The 22,910-nt window shown below is 35.4% G+C and overlaps 1 protein-coding gene across 1 annotated transcript; it reads left to right on the forward strand.

The window, feature by feature from the left end:
• Window positions 1-104: 104 nt before the first annotated feature.
• On the forward strand, window positions 105-7,060 carry LOC101891223 (homeobox protein Nkx-3.2). Its single transcript, XM_011292975.3, has 2 exons — window positions 105-1,759; window positions 5,864-7,060. The coding sequence occupies exons 1-2, from the start codon at window positions 733-735 to the stop codon at window positions 6,316-6,318; spliced, it is 1,482 nt and encodes a 493-aa protein (XP_011291277.1). The 5' UTR covers window positions 105-732; the 3' UTR covers window positions 6,319-7,060.
• The last annotated feature ends 15,850 nt before the right edge of the window (window positions 7,061-22,910 follow it).

The raw sequence follows: 22,910 nt of genomic DNA on the forward strand, positions 1-22,910 counted from the left end.
CTCTCTCTCTCACACAGCAGTTAGCAGCAGCGAAGCAAAAAACAAGAAAATCAACTTGTCTAGTTAGCAATCTTTCAATCTAGTTTCGAACAGTTGACTGTGAAGCGTCGAATGGAAAGGTCCTACAACTCAGTCGTTGGATTTCTTGTTTTTTTTTGTGTGTTTGTATCAACATTTCGAACGTCTGTCGTTTATCATCATTGTTAAGAAAATAACAGAGGCGACGACGACGGCAAATAGTGTTTTCAACCAAAAGAGAAGTAAATGTTCTCTCGCTCTTTTGCTGGTTTTGGCCATATCGCAAAGTGTTAACAAGAAGAAAAACAAATCATACATCCATACATATGTGTACAACAAAAACAACAACAAGAAACTGTTACAATTTAGTGAGAAGTTAAACAGCACCCCTCGAGGCGAGAGGAGAAAGAGAAGTGACTTGAACCAAATTGAGCAATGATTGTGCTTTGATTGATTTCAGTATGTGGTGAACATTAAGCGAGATCGGTTGTTAAATGCGCGCGTTTGCTAAATACATATATTGTCATACAAACAACAAGAATACTAAAAATCAAGTGAAATATTGAATAAAAAGAAAACATATTCCAATAAATAAAAATTAAATGGAAATATAAAAAAAAATTTTGAAATAAAACTAAAAAAGGAAAAAATTGTGAAAAATTTGGAAACAAAAAATCCAAAAGTGTTTTGTTAAGTGGTGTTTCGCCAAATACTATGCTTTGTCCGCCCACCATGCGTCCCGCCAGTCCTGCTGAATCGGAAATATCCGTTGGTGGTGCGCCCAGTCCCCTGCCTGCGGCCCACAATCGCTCGGCCATGGATTTGATACAGCAACAACAACAATTGATAATGCATCAACATGCTGTGGCGGCGGCCGCTGCTGCCGGCCTAACACGGGCTGCCGTCGGTGCAATGCCTGAGGAATACTTCCAGCCATTGAAACGTTTGCGTATGTCGGCCGAGGACAGTGATGCCAAAGAAAGATCGCCCAGTCCGGTGCAACAACAATCAAATCAATCCTCTTCGGCAGCCAGCACTAAATCCCATTTGGAGGGGGTCAAGAGTTTTTCCATTGCCGATATTTTGGGCCATGAGAAACAGAGGGACTCCTCGGTCTCACCGCCACCAGCAGCACCCGCCACCACCAAACATTTGCACAGTACCACTTCCTCAAGTGGTTTGCTTCAACCCCGCACAGAACCCTTGGATTTGGTGCCACATCCTGCAGCAGCTGCCATGCTACTTCCCGGCTCTGGTCATGTTGTGAGACCCTGGGACCATTTATTGGGACCCATGCCCGGTGTACGACCCTTTATCCCCTCTGCCCTGTTACATTATGAACAACGTCTGGCCTTGGATTATCATCGGCAGCTGCAGGAGCACTTCAATGCCCAGGCCCAGTTGCTGCGCCACATGAACGGCATGGATATAATACCCTCCGAGAGTGGCAGTGATCGTTCCAGTTCGGCAGCCAGTGATTGTTGTTCGCCCGAAATTGCAAATCGTTCATCGTCCGAGGCTCATCATCCCCGCCATTCACCACAGGGTAGTCTGGAAAGATCTCAACATAATCGGGCCAGCAGCAGTAGTACGGGCAGTGCTGCTGGTAATGCGGGTCAGTCGGGAACAGCTAACAATGGCAGCAGTAGTGGCAGTTCAGCAAATGGCAGTAAAGTGAAAAATGACACACCATTGGATGCTCTGTTCCAGATGACAACCAAAGATTTTGATGAATCGGATGGTAAGTGGCAAGATTTTATTTTTGGGGAGGATTTTTTATTAAAATTTTAGAGGAGGCAAGTTTTGATGGGTTTGTGTGGTCTTCCGTCGGTAATGCGTCTTTGTGAATGCAAAGGCAAGTAATAGGGTATATTTGGGAGGAACTTATTTGAAATTCTCACTTTTCATATAGGGTTCTTGGCCAGTCACCTCTCTCCTAAAAATGTTCGATTCAGGTCCAATAATTGTTATAGCCCACATATAACGGTATCTCCCGATTTTCAATATTTTGAAGGTGTTAGCCTCAATTTCCAACCAAATCAGCTGAAACTTTTCCACATAACGGTTTCTGACATAATTTCCAACCAAATTGGTTGATAATATGATATTTTTTATTTTATTATTAAAGCGGATTGATTTTCTAATTTAGGTAAACATAGCACCGGCCGAACTTAAACCCCCTTTTACTTGTTCGTCTAGAATTTGTGACAAATTCACTTTCTCATTACTCAGCCAAATTCCCAGAATTTTTCTCTACGTTTAGCACCTTCTTCCCTTGCTTTTCTTTCGCATTGTGGCGTTGAGTTGAATTTCATTTTAATTGCATTTATTTGCTGAAAAATTAATTAATTCCCATTAAAATGGTCTAAATACGGCAGACATGAAATCTCTGTAAATATTTGCCACAATTTTTCACATTAGCCATAATGACCGACTGGCCGGCTGGCTGGCTGGCTAGCTGTCAAAAATAAAGTAGAAAACAAAAAATGAACAAGATCTATAAAAATTAATGAGGAATGTCAACTGCAGCACAGAACGCAATGCCATTTACCTCTTGAAAAAAAAAACGAATAAAAACGGCAAAGAAAAATGTCTTAAGAAAATAACAAGAAATTAGCATCGAATAAATTTAATTGTTAAATAAATGTTTATAAATTTGAAGATACGAGCCAGCAAACATTCATAGGAGATGGTTGCCAAAAAAATATTTGCTTATAAATAAAATATTTAAATTGTTTATAAAGTGTTGACGAATGAAAACAAATGAGGTTATTTTTGAGTTGACATGAGAATGATTGGTCTGAATGAGGGAGAGGAAGAAGAAAGATGGGTGAAAACTTAATTTCAGTTTGAAATATTTGGGATTTTTCTAATATTCCAATATTGGCCTAGCTTAAATTGTCAGATTGGAACCAATAGGGCATTCAGATAGCAAAGTTTTCTAAATTTCCAAAGAAAATTGGGTTCTCCCTTAAAATTTTTGAACGACCGAAAATATTGCTACAAAAACAAGTTTTTCTCTGAAATAAGAACTTAAGTCAAACTTGGTTTGTTCTGGAAATTATTTCGAGAAAGGCTCTTGAAAGTCATCATCCCCACCAAATTGCCGCTTAACTAACGGCTAAACGTGTCGCATAGTGGTGAGCGTGTGATAGTGTCTCTCTGCCTTTCCTTTTCATTGCAAATTTCAGATCATTTAGCTCTTCTCGAAGAAGAGGAGAAATAAAAAAAATGTTTTTGATAATTTTCTGTTTCGGGTGATAGAGTCTCTATGACTTTCCTTTTCATCACAAATTTTACATCATTTATCTCTCCTCGAAGGAGAAATGAAAAAAAAATATTTCATAATTTTCTCTTTCAAGTTGAGCTTACAATGACCTAAGAAGATAGCAATGAAAATTGGAATCTAGTGAAGTCCCATGCATATGTACAGTATGGGTCTCGTTACGCCGTTGGTTATTATATTTTTTCCCATTTTATAATTTTTATTTGTAGGCATGGAACTCATATTGAAGTTTCATAACTTCAATATAACAAAAATAGTAAATTATTGTTTATTTTTTCAAATCAAAAGGATTCAAATAAATACTTTCCTTAGCTTCTCGTCAGCTCCCTAATTTCCTCAGAGCAAAATTTTCAAATAAAAAAATCCCAGATTATCTCTACAAAGAAAAGTGTTGAGATTAAATATTTGGATAATGAGTTTGGAAATCAATAACCATTAGGCACCCAACGACAATTAGTAATAATCTACTGAAAAATCTTAAAAAATATTTTGAAATATTTCATTTTGGGCCTTTGGGAAACCCGAAAAAATTATCATATAATAAAATAACTACCAAATGATAAGGTTTTATTTCATACTTTTTAAAAAATACAATAAAATTTGAACTTGCCAGACATTTGGTCACCAAAAACTCATAAATTAATTTTTTTTTTTGTTTTGGGGATAAAATTGAAAAATTGAAATTTAGTCATGGTCCAAGTGACAGCAAAGATTTCTTCCAAAAACAAATGTTCACAAGTGTCTCTGTTCGAATTACTAGGAAAATATTCTTAGCCCAGAGTGACCCTTTTCAATGTTGATGAGTGAGAGTAAAAGGAGTTCTCATATTTCCCAATTATGTTTTAGTTTTCAACGACAAACCAAAACAAAACTCCTTCTTTTTTTCACTTGAAACCCAGGGCTGGATGGAGGCACTTGACATAAATTAGTTAATGTCATTGTTGATTAAATATTTTAGTTGAGCATTTACGAGTCTCATACCCTTAGCCATTCCCAAAGGGCACTTCAAATTTTTGAAGTGGTACATCACTTGGAGATTATGGTTACATGAAACAAATGTTCTTTTTTTTGATTTTAGATAAGAATTGGAAATTTTGGAAAAATTAAAGAATAATGTTTTCCCCTATTTATTTATGGATTTCCATTGACTTCTTGGCTAATTAAAATATCTTGAAAAAAAAATTAAAATCAAAATCGTGTTGAGCCACTGTTCACATCATAAAATAAACATCATAGAAAACCTGTTGGTTATACCAAACACACTCGCCCATTTAAAACCGAAAAAAAGTTAGGCCAGAAATCGGGGCAAACGGGAAACATCAAAAGCCACTAAACAGTAGCCAAAAATCATTCAGTTTGTTTTCAACATCAATGCGCTATGCGTGTGATCTAAGCCGCCACAATCGATGTTAAGCGTTAAAACCAAATCACTTTAGAGCCACAACAACAACTGATGAGCTCAAGCTCACAACAAACGCTTATGTTAATTGTCTTAATAAAGAAAACAAAAAAAAAAAAAAATGAAATAAATACAGCATAATGGCCAAACATATCGTTTTCCAATTAATTGGAAATAATGTAACTGTTTCGAAAGGGGTCATGTGAAAACCCCATGCCAAGGGGGCCACAGCAAAATACTTCCACAATAACAACAATAATAATAATGGAAATCAATGGGATCCAATGAAGGTCGAATAGCTTAAACCCTTCACTGGCCAAGTTATTACTTCAAAAATCGGGGGAAAATTACTAACTCGAAAAATTACTATTTTCAGATTCCTCTTACCCGACAATGAACTTAAATTATCTGCCGTGGGTAGGGTACCAAAGCAAAGTTTTTTTATTGACATTAAATCAAGCTTAAATTAATTACAAAGCAACAGCGGCAAGCCAGCCAGTCAGCTAGCTATGCGCCCAGCACACGATCATTAATCACTTGTCAATTGATTAGGCAAAAAGGTGCTAGAAAACAGCGGCAAATGTCTAAGACAGCCAGCATATTAAGACACACTGCCATGGTAAAGCTAAGTGTAAATTCATTAAAGCACCAAGATTTGTGTAATAAGATTGTAATTAAACTTTGAAAAAATATAAATAAACACATATGAATTAAATATGTTAACAATCAACAACCCACAGCTTCCTCCACGGTGACAGCTTGACATTGTTAGCCAAGCTGGCTAGCGTTTTCTGCATGGAAGTCATTTGAAAGTGACAAGTTTGCAAACAAGCGGCATGGTTAACTCCTTAAAACGTATAACTGCAATTAATTGCAAAACATGATGTGGTTGTTGTTGCTGATTTTTTTTGCTGCTAGAATTATTTAGAAAACAAATGATTTTTTTCAAACTAAATGCTATAATTAACTGCAGCCATTTATGGCCAAAGGGTATTTAGAAAAATGTTAACACTTGCCAAATGCTTAGCATTCAACCACACAACCGGGCAATGATCAATCAAATACAGGGTGCCTCCAATTAAACTTGCAACAATTTTTATTTATTTATTTTTTAAATAAAATAAAATACTAATTTCTCCTCTCATTTCTTCCTTTTACAGAAAAATCCCACATTGATCTCTTCTCAAATCGGCCGCAACCCAAAAAGAAACGCAAGTCCCGCACCGCCTTCACCAATCATCAAATCTTTGAGCTGGAGAAACGTTTTCTCTACCAAAAATATCTCTCACCAGCCGATCGTGATGAAATTGCCTCCTCGTTGGGCCTGTCCAATGCCCAGGTTATTACATGGTTTCAAAATCGTCGGGCCAAGCAAAAACGTGACATTGAAGAGCTCAAGAAAGACTTTGAAACCGTCAAAGTGTTTTCAGGGCAAAAATCATTCCTGGAAAATGTCAATGATCTCAGTATATTGAAAAAGAAACCTCTACATCCCGATGCCGTAGTTATGGAAGGTTTGGCAGCGGCAGCGGCGGCCGGCATGATGCCCGGCTTGTCGGCCCATCCATCACATGCCTCATCAGCGGCAATGCAGGCCCTAAGTCCTCAGAAATGAGTAAAAATCATACGTAAATATTTCAGCAAAACCAACAGATATCTGGGGAACTCCCCGGATATTGCATACAACTGAAAGCTTTAAAGGATGCTTCGGGTACAGAGCAGATGGAACAAGGAAAGTCTCAAAAGTTGCTGGAATCAATGCAACCTGAAGAGACTTTTGAAACCCAAAGTCTTCTCCCCCACAACGATCTTCAAATCCTAAGGAAGGCACCCAATCACCCCAATCCTCTAAAAGGAAATCTCTATTCACACACCTCATCACCATTTTATTTTCGGCGAACAAAAATAAAAAGACTTAACACAGCTGGTCCGCGTTTTGTCCCAGAACCTTTCGGCAGATTACTCCTAATTTGGCTAAATTGTTATTTATATTCTTTTTTCTTTCATTTTCATGTAAAATTTTTTCTTTGTAAAAAACCCCCCACACTTTATTATTGTAAATATTGTAATTTATATAATTTATTTTGTTTGATAGTATTTGTAACACACTTGTAATTGTATTATATTTAAAACTTTTTTTTTTTTGAAAAAAATCAACATGAAATTAGCTCTTATATCTTATAATGTCATGGCAAGTAGTTTGTAATTATTAAAACTGAAAAAAAAATAAATAAACAATCTGTGTATTATTAATTGTAACGTAGCCTGTAAGTAAAGCTAATTGTATTGTAAATAAGTTGGAAAAGATCAATTGAAGATAAATATAACAAAACATACAGATACAAATGATAAAACAATTCAATTCGATGTGTATTTATTTTGGTATTGGGGAAAACCTAATAAATGGAAATTGCAATGTACAATAAAAATACTATACAAATGACTAAACAAGTTAAAAAACAGTACCCTCCACCATTTGGAACGAATTTGGAAATTTTCAAAAAATAAAATTCCTAAAAAAATTATTTTAAAATTTTAAAAATACCAAATATAGCCGTTATATTGGGGTCTATACGACGTGGACCTACATAGGCATTGTTTGTCATAAGCCATTACATTATATTCAAATTCGAAACTTGAAATAAACAGTGGATAATGTAGCTAAAATCATCAATATATCGTATCCTCCCTATATACGATATATTGATGATTTTTACCGTTATATTGGAGCTGTGCGAAGACCTGCACCTGCATAGACAATTTTCTGTCACAGGCTGTAGCATATATTACGAACTTCAAATACCACATCTCAAACAATTTCGATGGGCATTGTACCTAAAATCGTCAAAATACCGAATATAGGGAGGTACTGATATATGGGGCCTGTACGAAGAACTGGACCTGCATAGACAATTTTCTGTCACAGACTGTAGTTCTCATAACGAACTCCAAATACGTCATTTGAAACAATTCTGTTGAATAATGACGCTAAAATCATTAAAATACCGAATATTGGGAGGTATCGTTATATGGGGGCTATATGAAAACGTGGACCTACATGGCCCATTTACGAACTTAACCTGCCAACTGGATAAATAAACATGTATGCAAAATTTTGGCCATCTATCACAATTCATTCGAAAGTCATCGCTAAATCGACTTAGAATCTTACGCTGATCAAGAATATATATACTTTGTTGGGTCTGACATGAGTATTTCGAGGAGTTACAAACGGAATGACAAAGTTAATATACCCTCCATAGTATGGTGGAGGTTATAATAATGGGATGGAAAAGCAAATTACAAATATTTAGGACATGTCATATATGTTCCACTTGTAAGAAACGTCTACTACATGCTTTAACAAACGGATAGAAGGATGGGAAAATTGTAGAGATACCTTCGGATTTGGGTCCAAGATTTGGGTCCAAGTTATCTATGCTATATAAATGATCATATATTGGCAAAGTTGATTTTCCACAGCCGTACAAGGATATTGGCCGTAAAGAGTACACAGAAAAAGAGGTTGAGAGAATTCTATCCAGACTGAGTAAAGTGAGGGCTAGGATTCAAATTAGTCTAAAATTTCTGAAACAGTCCACATTACACAGATAAGTCCAAAAAATATCATGTAGGACGATACCAACATTAAAACAAACATATATTTGATCTGTTCCAGAACCTGCAAGAATCTACGAGTTTTCCATTTTTTTTTTCGATATCATAAACGGAAAATCAGTTATCGTTGTAAAAACTTTACATTCTTGAAGTTTCCATTTATAAGCTCAACTTGAATATCTACAAATGACCTCCGTCTTAGTAGGGCAAACATTTCAAAATAAAAAAAGTTTAATCTGGCAGTAAATATGGACAGAAAAGAAATGTCGATACTTACCAAACCATTGCTGTGGAAAATAATATCGCCTTCGCTAGATTCTTAAAAGTTTTGCAAACGATAAATATCGTAGGGAGTATCCAATTTGGACGAATCATTGTACATCCAAATAATTGTCCAAGTCAAGCACAGGCCTAGTAAAGTTGGAATATGGACAATATAAGAGTTAGACATTTTAAATATAAATAACACTCGTAAATTTGTAATGAATAGCATATGTTTTTTCAAATTATAACTTGTCCAATATTTCTGTCAAAATCAGCTATAAGACAAATATGAGCCATATTGGTATATTCCTTTTAGTACCTGCACCCAGAAATTCAAAACATTCGAAAAACTATAACATAGTAATATTATTGCCAAACATAGATCGAGTGCGGAAATGGACAATATCGGTCCACTCCATTAAATACCTCCCCCACAAAGGTCAAAATTTTTAATAAGTATAACTCTTATAAAATGTGTGTTCGATTGTCTTCAAATTACATACATCACAATATTTTTATTAATCCAAGGTCTGGTATGAAGATGGAATACATCAGTAAACTTCTCCTGGTACGTCTCACAAAGGGTCAAGATTTTGAATATCCTTGAAGCTCATAAACTACGAAATAACCATCCGATTTCACGCAGGCTTGGTACATCTCAAAATGTTCATCAACACAAGGTCTGTTATAAAGATGGGATATATCGGTCCACTCCTTCTGGCACCTCCCACAAAGGGTCAACATTTTGAAGGTCATAAAACGCGAAATTAACATCAAATTCCATTCAGACTTGGTACATCTCAACATTTACATAAAAACAAGGTCTGTTACAAAAATGGTAGATATCGAACCATTTCTTCTAGTATCTTTCCCACATTGGGTTCAAAATTTTAAAAAACAAATCGTTCCACGAAAGCGATGCAAGCATTCAACGCTCTTCAAATTTCACACATAAAAACATTTTTCCTAACACAAGATCTGTTGTGAAGATGATTATATCTGCGAAACCCTTCAGGTACCTCAATTTTCGGCTGTACAGTCTGTATTGGTTAACAGGTCCACGTTCAGGAAAAACACTAATAAAACAGTTCCTCTTAATGTTGCAGATAAAATATGTATATAGTTTTTTCCTGATGAAATGTTGCCAGTACACTTCCACTTTTATATACAGACTCCATTCAATGGAACCTCCAATTTTTTTGTTTGTCTGAGGGTTAAGATAATTTGTATACCCTCAGTCATATGGTTACAGTGTGTATAAATCATTTCATACGATTAAGACGTGCCTCATCGAAATAACGGGTTTAAACCAAATCCGTTTCAGTAGGGATGTCCGTCCGTCTGTCTAACTGATCCACACGATAATTTTCGAACGGAAGTATCCGATTTAGACTAATCATGGTACATCGTAATATTATTGTCGAACTTAGATCGAGTTCGGTACCTTCTGGTACCTCCCCCACAGCGGGTAACAAATTTCGGTTAACCACGAGTCTCATTAAATGAGACATGAGCATCTTTCAATCTCGACACATCCCAATACTCCTATTAACATAATATTTGTTGCGAAGATGGAATGTATCGGACTACTGGTTCTGGTACGTTTGGAATAATTATAACTCTCATAAAATGCGAAATAATGCATCCGATTTTTTATTAACAAAAGATCTATCGTGAATATGGAATATATCGGACCACTCGTTCTAGTACCTCCCTCCAAAGGGGTTAAAATGTTGAATAACAAAACGATCATAAAATGTGAATTTACATCCAATTCTTATAAAGCGCGAAATGATCATCCAATTCTCTTCAAAGTTCAAACATTGGGATGAGCCAATCCTTCTCGTACTGCCCCCACAAATGTTGAATAGCCATAGAACACATAAAACTGAAAATACACACCCGATTCTCTTCAAATTTCACCCATCTCAATATTTTTATTCGCACAATATGATGTGAAGCTGAAAGATATCAGCCCACCCCTTCTGGTACTTCCCCCACAAAAAGTTACCATAAATCAATTTTAGATTTTCTTTAAATTTTACACATACCAATATTTTTTCAATACAGAATGAAGTGTAACACTTCAATTCACTATAATTGGTGCTCTTCACTTCTTCAGTGAACTTATTAGCTGAATTTTTGCCGAGTCAGATTCTCAAAGGATGACGTTCAGCTTTGCAAAAATTTTGAATACTGGTGGCATCGACCCCTATATTGGTATATTCTGATTTATGCCATTTCACAGAATTTAACACAATAACCAAATGAGTTCATTTGACATTTTGAGTTTTCACGGTCCACGTTTTGTAATTCTAAAATCTTAAAGAGTAGAATACATTCTTGCTTTGGAACTTGAAAATGTTGCCCATTGACGTATTCAAGGAGTGTCCCAGGGGGCCCGGAACCAATCCGAAATGATACATTTTTATATATATTTACAGTATTTTGCATGAAAATCCCATATTTTGTCTCTTGGGAGCCCTCGAAATGGGATCGAAGGAAATTTCTGGCTACATCGGCACTGTAGCCTCCAATTTTCTGCTATGTTGAAAAATTAACGATTTCAGGACTCAAAAAATCAGTCCGGATAACAAAATTAAAAGTTTACCGTAGAATAAATAGGATATTGCTTTCTGAGTATGAAAATGTTCGAATTTTTATGAAGTAACTTATATATTTGTGCCTATGTCTCGACGATTTTATAATTTTTTTTTTTGTGTGGGTGGGACACTATCGGACAAATTAAGATGGTAAAATGATTCATTTATAAGCGTCATAAAATTTATTTGCAATGTGTAAAGTACTTTGAAGTTCGCAAGCTACAATATTGTTTGAGTATGTCCTGATCTTCAGATTGATGCAATTTTTTATGTATGTAATTTTCTTGACTTTTAGAACAATTACGTATTTAGCTTTTTAATATTGTACATTAGTTTACAACTTACTAAGGATAAGGTAGCCATAAAACTGGGAGAGCAAGAATAAAAAAATACCATAAGTAAAATTAAATTAAAAGTGTATTTGGTATGTGTTGAAATGTTGAAAAAAAATGTAATGCAGTACTTTGCGTTATTTTCCTTCATTAGTTTCAATTTTAATTTAACAGAAATAATTCGAATTTAAATAATTTAATGACGGAAAATTTAGTTTTTATCTTAATGTGTTTAAACATTCGATCAACCGATATCGAATGATCTACTTTCCACACATTCCATTTTTATCATTTGGTTTCGAAAAACAAAGAAAGAACTAAAACAGTTTTTCGTTTGACAAATGTCAATGGTGGGCGGCCACAAAATACCATATCCAGAGGCAAGTTTTAAAGAAGCAGAGATTAAATATCGAAGTTTAAGTTTCATTCACAGTAGGCAAGACAATGTCACATTCATTCAGAAAGTAAACCACAAACAAAAGGAAACGATGTTCCATATACATAAATATACCACAGTATCAAATTGGTTAATTTGAAATTATAATGATTGGTAAAGGTAACCCAGCAAACATATTTGTAGACAATTGTTGGTGTTGGGTCAAAAGGAAGTGACTGCTGTTTTTTTCAAGAATTGTTATAATTTGTTTATAATTTTCATCTCACGTTTCAATCAGACATTTTCTTTTCCAATCATCAGCTAGGAAAAGAATTCGAATCCTTTCTACAAAAATTGCGTTCCATGGTCATATTTATCTGTGTTTTCTGCCAATTGTGTGTCAGCAAATATATTACATTGTCCTTGCAAAAAAATTAAATGTTTGGCCACAAAGCTCTTTGGCGCACAAAGTTTCACTGGGTTATTCAATTTGTCGTGTCCCATGTGAGAACGTTAAAAAGAAGTTGAACCCAAACAAAATATTAGCCATGGGCTAAACATTGTGTGGTAAAGTGTTTGATGATGGTCTGATTAAATTATTTGGAATGAAATAGAAGCAGCTACACTGCACTGATGGTTAGTGGTTGGGTTCATTTCATTCAGAAGTTGACACAAACTCACACACGAAAGAGAATGCGTTTTTTCGGAGAGGGAAAGAAATAAAAGAGTAATTTGTATATCTGGAAGATAAATCAAAATATTATCAATAATCAAATCGGTAGCTGTTCATTTTAAAGCCGTTAGCTATAATTTGAGGTTATCGTTATTCCATTTCTTTGAATACCAAAATGCCACCATCAGACAGACGACGTTTGCACCGACAGACTTGTGGTATCCAGCTTTACGACACTCTGTCTGCTCTTTTTTCATTTGGGAAGTTGTCTGTCGGTGTCTGTTCGGCAGCATAATTAATCCCGTATGTAAATTACGATTATTTTGGTTCAGAGATTGAACAGCCAGAGGCTATAAATTTTCGGTAGTACGACTGGCAGACACTTTGTCACATGGCAGCAGCAGCAAGTAACTGTTGCCGATGATGCTGGCTGAAGTCAGTAACACATCCAATTTCAATTCCATGCCGTGTTACTGTTTTCGATGTGACCACAAAAACGGATTGAATGAAAGGCAACATTTGTAGCATTTGTTTTGTGACATTATCGTCTTTTTGTGGCTGGCATTTCGTTTCTTTCGTCGTCTTTTACAACCGGCATAAAACATGTTCGTTTCGATCATATTATAAATGATTAAAGTGAAATAGTAAACGGTCTACAGTGGTGGAGAAAAGTTTTGAACAACAATTTCAAAAGTTGAAATTGTTGACCCTTTATGGGGTAGTTTCCGAAGGAATGGGACAATATTTTCCATTTCGTATCGGAACTAAATAAATATAATAAAATATTACCTCGTGCCAGGTTTGGACTGTATTGCTTACTTCCATCACTTTATATGAGATATATTATAATTTTAAGAAAATGTTAAAGTCTTGAGGGTACCTTGAGGTACCCAAAGGAATGGTCCAAGTTCTTCCATCTATACAAAGGATCTAGAATTAATGGAAATATTTAGATGTGAGAAGTCTGAATGGAAAATCGGATGTTAATTTCGCGTTTTATGAGCTTCAAGGATATTTTAAATTTTGATCCTTTACGGCAGAGGTACCAGAGGGAATGGATCGATATTTCCGATCTTAGCAGCAGATCTAGTGTTAGTAGAAATAAAGGGATGTGTGAAATATGAAGATAACCGGATATATATCTCGGATTTTGTAATCGGTTTCGTTATTCAAAACTTTGACCCTTTGTGGGGGAGGTACAAGAAGGATTGGTCCGATCTCTACCATCTTTATAACAGATCTTGTGTTGATGAAAGTATTGAGACGTACCAAGTCTGAATGAAATCAGGTGTGAATTTCGCATTTTAAGTGCTTTATGGGTATTCATAATTTTGACCCTTTATGGGGTAGGTACCAAAAGAAGTGGATCGATACTTCCCATCTTCACACAGATCTAGTGTTAGTATATATAATACGATGTGTGAAATATGTAGCGATCCGGATGCTTATTTCGAATTTTATAATCGATTTGGTCATTCAAAACTTTTACCCTTTGTGGTTGAGGTACGGAAAGGAATGGTCCATGTTCTTCCATCTATACAAAGGATCTAGAGTTAATGGAAATATTTAGATGTGCCAAGTCTGAATGGAGTCGGGTGTTAATTTCGTGTTTTATGAGCTTCATTTTTAGACCAGACCTTGGGTTAATAAAAATTTTGCGATGTGTGTAATTTGAAAACAATCGGACTCTTACATCACTTTTTATAAGAGTTGTATTATTCAAAATTTTGACCATTTGTATGGGAGGTACCAGAAGGAGTGGACCGATATTGTCCATCTTGGGTTAATATAAATATTGGGATGTGTGAAATTTGAAGACAATCGGACTCTTACATCACATTTTATGAGTGTTGTAATTATTTAAAATTTTGACCACTTGTGGGGGAGGTACTTGATGGAGTGAACCGATATTGTCCATTTTCGCACCTGACCTAGCACTGATGCAAATATTAGAATTTGGAGCAAAATCGTTTTATCCTTACTCTTTTTGTCCAGTACAATTTTTTTAAAATTTCGACCTTTTGTGGCAGATTTTCCGGAAGAAGTGGACCGATATTATCCATCTTCGAACTTGATCTAAGTTTGATAATAATATTAAGATGTACCAAGTTTGGATCAAACGGATACTCTCTTTGAGAGTTATCGTGCGCACCAGCCAGGCAGGCAGACAGACGGACGGACATCGCCAGATCGACTCCAAATGTCCTGAAACGGATTTTCTTTGATTCACGTTTATTTATTAGTGGAGAACGTTGGAAATGTTTACCAGGAGGTAAGAGGAAGAATACAATGCTTTGGACAAATAACAACTGTAGTAAAATGTGATGTGATATATCATTTCCTTTTGGAACTTTTTTTTGACGAATTTTCTTAATTTCGAGAAATATGTAAAATAAAGTCAAACCATATGCAGGGGGTACATATCTGTCGGCAAACCAACTGATACTTTCTTTGCTTCCTTACTTGTTAGTGTAAACTTTTTTAAATGTGCTCTTCACAGACACCATGATATCTGTTTAGGTGGTCCATACAATACCACCAACTGCATCAAATCGCTGGCAACAAGAAATTATGAAAACGAACAACTAAATTACAATTAACATTAAAGGTAATCACAGAACATAGACTTGAGAGAAAAAAAAAAAAAAACTTAATGAGCCGACAAAATTCATTCTTTCATCCGCAATCTGTATACTTATCTGTATCTGTAGTAACATGAGCGAGCGAGTGAGTGAGTGAATGAATGAATGATTAGACATTACAATTTATTTATGGAAATTACCAGTATTTGTATTCAGCGGCCACAAGAAGGCTGGAAGTACATATCTTCTTCTAGGTATCTTTCTCCACACACTGTCTATAGTGGGGAAAAAACTCCGGATAATGGATGATAATGCCGGGGGTAAAAAACAAAAACAAACGCTGTAGATGAAACCGGCAAATAAAACAGGAATTCCTGCAAGACAAATAAATCTCATTAAAGATGTGGAAGTGATTGTGCAATATTTTAGTTTTTTTGGTCGTCGTTGTATTCTTTCCATGTTGCCACAAATGATGATTCTTTGCCAATAATCACCGTAAATATACAAAAATAAAGGAGAGAACATAAATGAACAAGTCGAAAAAACAACATCACAGGAAAGAGCCGACCTGTAACACCGATAGATGTTTGAATGAATGAATTCTTGAATGAAAACCTTTTTTCGATGAATCATGGCAATCGACATTGACTCTGGGGTATTGGGATAGAAAAGGAAGAACATTTATCTACAGTGGTTTGAAAGATTTTGAATTGAGGTATTTGTCACTTCCCTGTTTCGTTTAAATAACAGGTCATTAAAATTTTTTTCAAATGCATATCGTAGTTCCAAGGTTTAAACTTTTTTTTTAAATTTAAAGAATGTTTAAGTGACTAAAGTATTAATGTTAATACAGATTTGGCTTTTGCGGCAATATAATAAAAAAGGTAACAGTTTCTCTATATCTCTATACATTCACCAATTACCAAATTTAGTACTTTTCGAACAATTATAGTACAAATTTCCAAAACCGTTGCCATATTTTAATCAAGATACCAGCAGTGACATCCACACAAAATGTTAGGATTTTTTTATGTTTGACAATTTCAGCTCTATCAAGAACTAACACCGTTTTCAATTTATTTCAAAATTAGGACATAACGGCTGTATTTGGGTGTCGGAATGCCCTGAATTCAACATTTTCCGCAGTATTGCCTAAATTTTTAATTTTATTTTTTGTATACCCTACAACACTATATTTTAGGGGTATTATAAGTTTGATTGGGTCAAAAATTTTGTAACACCTCGAAATATTGGTTTCCCACATAGGAAAGTAGATATGGATCTTCCTATCTCACCGAGATGAGTAGACCTAGGGCTAGGACTATTGTTTTCAAAGATGTCGAAAATATATGTAGGGGTTGAAATGGACCAACAACTAAGAATGTTCCTGATTTTGCAGCTGTTATAAAGGTCACAAATAGAAACCAAAGGACACGAAATCTCGCTTAAAGTTAGAGTTAAGGTCAGCGGATTGAATGGAACACTACTTTTGTGTTAAAAAATACCAAAATATCCATTCTACCGAAACGATGAAAATATCGTGCAGGCGATATCCAAAATGCACAAAAAGGCGAACTTCTGTCTCTTTATGCTGATTTCGTTGACGAATATAGCTAAATATCGTAGACAAGCAAATCATGTGGATGACTCTATATTTGGAGATACAGAGAGGCCCCTAGCTTTTGATCGCAAAATATTTAATTTAAAAAAAATTAAAAATTCGAATGAACCAGTGCTGGGAAGAATTCTAGCATTTTGAATGACCATTGGATAATATTTAGCTGTAAAATGGATCAGAACAACTAACAGCACGACGGAGTGCATAAACATTGGGCAAATGGTCAAAATACTAAGGGTAATATCTGGGCAGAGTTCCGTTACATAATTTCAAAAGCGAAATCTTCCAAAGTGGATTTTGACATAAAGGGGCTTCTAACATATTGTAGTGTTGTAGGGTGTCAAATCATTTTTTTTTTTTGCTTTTGCTTCGAAATTTCATAAGAAAGGCTCAGTCATTAGGATCTAAAAGTTATATTTTTCAAGAGATCGCCATTTTTTGGAAGAATAGAAGACAGAATATCAAAAGAGAATAAGCTTTTCGATAAACAGTCAGCAGAGGCAATAGTCGTGCGGCCTGCCTATGTTACCCCACAATACAATAATATATTGGAAACCCCTCTTAGGTTCAAACTCATTTTAGTATAGTTTTTGAAATAATGCTATACACTCCTGCAAAAATGCTGCCTTTGTTTTTGTCGGGTAGGATTTGCCCCATAGTTAAGCCTCCGTCATGCTAATAGGTATTCAAAAAATTATCACTCAAAAGTTGTGGTCTATTTTACTTGCCAAATATTATCCAATGGCCATCCAACATCATTAGATTCAATAGGTTCAAATTGGTAGGCTTCTGACCTGTGTTAAACTCTTACCCCATGCAGAATTATCGTGGGCCAATGTTTCGAGGTGCAATAAACTTTTTGGTTCAAAAAAGCTTAAAATATTTACAACCCATAGTCTTAAAAGCTATAAAACGTGTGATCTCTTAGACACCCTCCATATTTTATAGAGGAGGCTTTATTAAATTTGTCATTCTGTTTATAACACCTCGAAATATACATCTTAGACCCAACAAAGTATATATATTCTTGATCAGCATAAAATTCTATGTCGATTTAGCGATGTCCGTCCATCAATCCTTCTGTAGAAATCATCCGAATGAAATGAAGTAGGATGATAAAATTTTACTCAAATGTATATTATGTCTGCAGGACTTTTGGTTTTGAAAATGGGTCATGTAGGTCCACGTTTTCGTATAGCTCTCCCTTTTTTCTGTATTTTGATGATTTAAGCATTTATCCACCGGAATTGTTTCAAATTTGATATTTGAAGTTCGTAATGGATACTATAGCCTGTGTCAGATAATTGTCTGTGCAGGTCCATGTCTTCGTATAGCCCCCATATAACGGTACCTCCCGATATTCGATAGTTTGATGATTTAGCTACATTATTCACCGATTTTTTCATATTTAAGTTTCACATTTGAATATTGTAATGGCTTACGACAAAAGTTGCCTATGCATGTCCACGTCGTCGTATAGACCCTAATATAACGGCTACATTCGATATTTTTAAGATTTTAACAAAATTTTTAACGGATTTTATTTTTTTTTTAAATTGCCAAAATCGTTCCAAATGGTGGAGAGTATTCAAAGATCGGGCCGGCCGAACTTACAGTATTTTTATTTGTTTGATATTACTAAATTTATTCCATCTATACCACTGTATGGAAAGGAATGAATTAAGCCCCTACTGAGATAAAATGGTTGCTAATTTTATGAATTAAAATACCTATTCAGAGTAGAAAAAAACTAACGTGTCATTTATACGCAGCTATAAGTATTTTTTTTTTTTGGCACATCCTTTCCCACACATTTTCTTATGCAATCTTTGCACTATAGTATTTAATTTTCCTGTTGACGTGTTTAAATCTTAGGTAAGAAATGATTTCTCTCAAAAAATAAAAATCTTAAGCCCTGATCCTGGCAAGAGACAACATAATTTCCTCATATTTAATGATCCACAAAAATTCCACAATTCGTAACTTAATTCTTATTTTTTAAGGAAAAGTGTCAATAAAGACGATTTTGATTTTTCTCTAACGCTTATTTTTCCCATATCTCATCTATGGATATAAATCATAGTTGATCAATATTTTCTCCAAATTCCAGTTTTCCCCCATAATTCACACCTAATACGAAACTAATTATAAAAGAAAAAAATTCTAAATGGAAAACAACATCGAAATCAAAAGAAAAAAAAGAAAAACAGTATCAAAATGTCGGCACAGATCAAAGAAATGATGTGCGGCTCCCACGAATAAATACCACATAGAATCGACAACAAAACGAATCAACGAACTAACCGAATTGATTAATACCAATTTTACACACAACAATGGACCCAAAAAAAAGGGCCGACAACTCTGGCCAACAACAAGAAAAGAGCTACGCTGTTGCTAATGAAAATACAACATTAACAACGATAACAATAATAACAACACCCATAGAAAGCAAAAGAAAAGCCTATAATTATAACAAGTTCGGGAAAAACAAGCCCGGCTTTTGGCCACGACTGAAAACTCAAATCGAATTCGGAGATTCGTCGTGTTCATCATCCACTTGGCCAAAGAAATAATAAGAAATTATTTTTATTTTTTTTAATTTTTTTATTTTTTTAATTGCCCATAAAAACAAAGCTCGCCGTAAACATCAGGGAGGTGATTGTCGGAACAACGCAAACCAATAAATCTCGAATGAAACGAAACTACTACTATCATTGACCCCAAATGGGAAGACAGACCGACAGACAGTTGGAGGAATAGATCGGCCACAATCACACATTTGACTGGTGGCTACTGGTGGTGGCTGGATGAAACTGCCGAACGAAAGATCGATAGACAAGATACCTGAATGAAAGGCGACCATTCGGTTTGTTTTTATTGTTATTAATTGATAGAAATTAACTCTGAATATATACGTTCGTCGTGATATATGTTTGTATGTATGTCTTTGGTGTTGTTGTTGGGGTGCGTGTGCTCAAGTCTTCTAATGATTCCGAGGCAATAGATGTCATCAAAAGAAAAGAAATACAATATCAATTTGTGACAAATCATTAGATTTCAATCAATCTATAAATGATTAACGTTGATGACAAGACCAGCAGCAACAGCAGAGGTAGCAGCATCACACCAACAATGTATGTGACAGTAATTGGAGATTTGAAAATGTTTCAAAGCAAATGTCAAGTGATTTTCCTAACTAAAATGAGCATAGAGTGACCATCGGCTGTTATGGCGGCCCACACCATCACCATGGCCGACGATTGAGTTCTGGTGTCCAACCAAAAGTGCACATTTTCAGCTGACCTCTTTGGCAAGTAAACACGTTCATTTTGTTTGTTTACAAACTTTCGGCCAAACGAAGCAACTCTTTAGCTCTTTTGAGTCTATTTTCTTTCTGTTGCGGCGTTAGTTTTTGCACTTTTATGAAATTTCAATGGCTTTATCCCGAGCTCATTTTTCAATTTTTGCCGAAAGGAATATTGCGATATGTTCAGCTCACGAGCCATTTTTCGGCAACTGTGACGTGGGTTTCGACCAAGTCGTTTCTTTGCTTTTCGAACTATTTCTGCTGATGTTGCTGTTTTCTTTCGTCCACTTCTTTGACGTCGAGCGACGCTACCAGTATCACGGTAACGAACGATGGTACGAGACACAAAAGATTTATTCACATTTAAATGCTGGAGTGCTCTAACGATAGCCACTTGTAGTTTTCCAGCCAAATTTAAAGAAATCACTCTATCATGCGTGAATTCCATCACGAAGAACTTTTTTTCTGGAAAATTCTCACCAAAATTCTTTTGAACGCTTGTAAACAATATAAGGAACTGTCACTGGAATAATTTTAACAGCTGAGGGATGAGTGGCTTAGAAATTGCACTAGTCTGAAGTTGGATGCAGGTTTCTAGACTCAATTTGGGCTAATATCGAAGGATGATATATATAGGAGCTATATCTAAATCTGAACCGATCTCGATAAAATTTAGTAAATGTATTGCTGAGCTGTATTTGATAGAATTCCCCAAATACTGCTATTACAGCGAGCATATTACGGCTGCTGAGGGGAAAAATAAAAAATCGGATGAACAATATATATATCTAAACTATAGCTATAGTTATATCTGAACCGATTTGATCAAATTTGGCATACTTATTTTCGGGCCTAATCTGGTCGTATTTGCAAAATTTCATACTATTTAGCCTGATATTACACGTTTGGTACACAATAAAAAGCAGATTGGACGAAGATATATATGGGAGCTATATCTAAATTTTGACCAATTATCTCCAATTTCAATAGGGATGGTCCTTGGGTCAAACTAATTATATGTTCAAAATTTCATCTCGATCAGGGAATAAATACAACCTGTATTTTTTTACAAAAATACATGGACAAACTTAAGGACATGCATAAATCGACTCAGAATGCGATTCTATGCAGATCATCCAAAGGAACTATGGGTCTACCTCGTTTCCTTTTGCCTGCCACAAACAAATGCACAAAGACATAATATCCTGACCACATTGTGGTGTAGGGTATAATGACTGAGTGACTGACTGATTCATCAATGCCTAGGCGAAACGACGGTCCATTTCCGTTTTGGTTGAAAGGATTCATCTGGAAATTTAAAATGTTGGAATGTTGGGTATCTGCTGGTGGCTATGGTTAAGATAAAGAGTTAGGTGTAGAAATGCGATCAGCAAGCGTACGAAATTTACTAAATTGTACTGCCTGAACGGAGGCTTGAAATTTGAAGGTGGCTTTAGAAATACGTACTAAATGTTACTAAATTAAGGCAAATTTGGCATTTTTTGGCGGGGGATTTGGCAATACGTACCAAAAAAGTATGAAAAGCAGTAAAAAGTATTAAATTTTGGAAAGGAAGGATTAGTACTAATTTTAGTGCTGGAAATTTGGAATGAGAGGTTTGATCTTGTTTTGGATATTCCCTCAATTTTTTTTTCTAAATTCGAACAATATTTGTACCAAAAGTACTAAAATGCACTAAATTTAATACTATTTGGAATTATTGAAATTTTGTAGGTGAATCATATGTATATAATGTTCAAAATGAATCCACCACAATTCCAACATAATGGTACCTCCCTGATATGTCGCAGAGATTTACTATCTATTTTTGGATCCCGATTCTTAGGTCTACTACCTATATCAGAACGGAATTACCAGTTTATAGAAATTATGAATTCGAAAAAAAAAAAAACTGATCAATAATTTTATTAAAAACATTTTTCTTCCAATCCAATTTTATTCCATTTACTTCCCACGAATTTCTTATTTTATTCTTTTTTAATACCCTTTAAATGACATTTCCCATTTTTAATGGCTTGGATCTCCATTTTAATAACTCTACAGAAGTAATTTTGTTTCTAATACCCAATAAAATCGAATCGAACAAAAACAAATGGGTATGGAATTAGAAAACACACTTTAAAAAGATTTTGATATTTGAGTAGATTAAACTCACAGCATCAGATCATCAGATTGATAAATCGATCAAGAACACCGAATGCCTATCCATTTGTTCTTCGATATCCACTGACTAACTGACTTTCGCAGTTATCTAGCGGTCGCCGTCACCGCCATCTGTCCATCTATCCGTGTCTATCATTTTGTAACATTTTTTTATAACACCATTGATGATATTTAAAAGCATCGGCAAAGTATCGCTTAGATTCGAGTTAATGCCAATGTCTTTTTTTCGAGTTTATCCCTTTTTGTTTATAAATCGATCACGAGATCAAGTTAAGTGATGAGTGCGTGTGTTAATAACGTAACAAAACGTAAGACGTAATAATCAACAGCGACAGAGATGGGAGCAGCAGTAGTAAGCAGTCGCAGCAGCGTCATCAATAGCAATCCCGACTGAGGCCAACACTCAAGCTATGGCAAACGACCTGCAGCGAGTAGTTTACGGGACGGGTCGGCATTATCGTCAATATCTTTGATGTTTAACCGCCAGCGGTCAGTTACGTTTACGGTAGCTGATGATGCTCACCTTTAACAGTAGTAGACAGTGGATAGTTGAGATGGATGATTGTGGTGATGCTCAGAGACAGACGAAACACAAAAAAAAAGATAGATGGTCGTTCGGTCAGATGGATGGATGGCTATTCGGTTGG

This window comes from Musca domestica, unplaced genomic scaffold (assembly GCF_030504385.1).
Source record: "Musca domestica strain aabys unplaced genomic scaffold, Musca_domestica.polishedcontigs.V.1.1 33, whole genome shotgun sequence".
In the NCBI taxonomy this organism is placed as follows: domain Eukaryota; kingdom Metazoa; phylum Arthropoda; class Insecta; order Diptera; family Muscidae; genus Musca; species Musca domestica.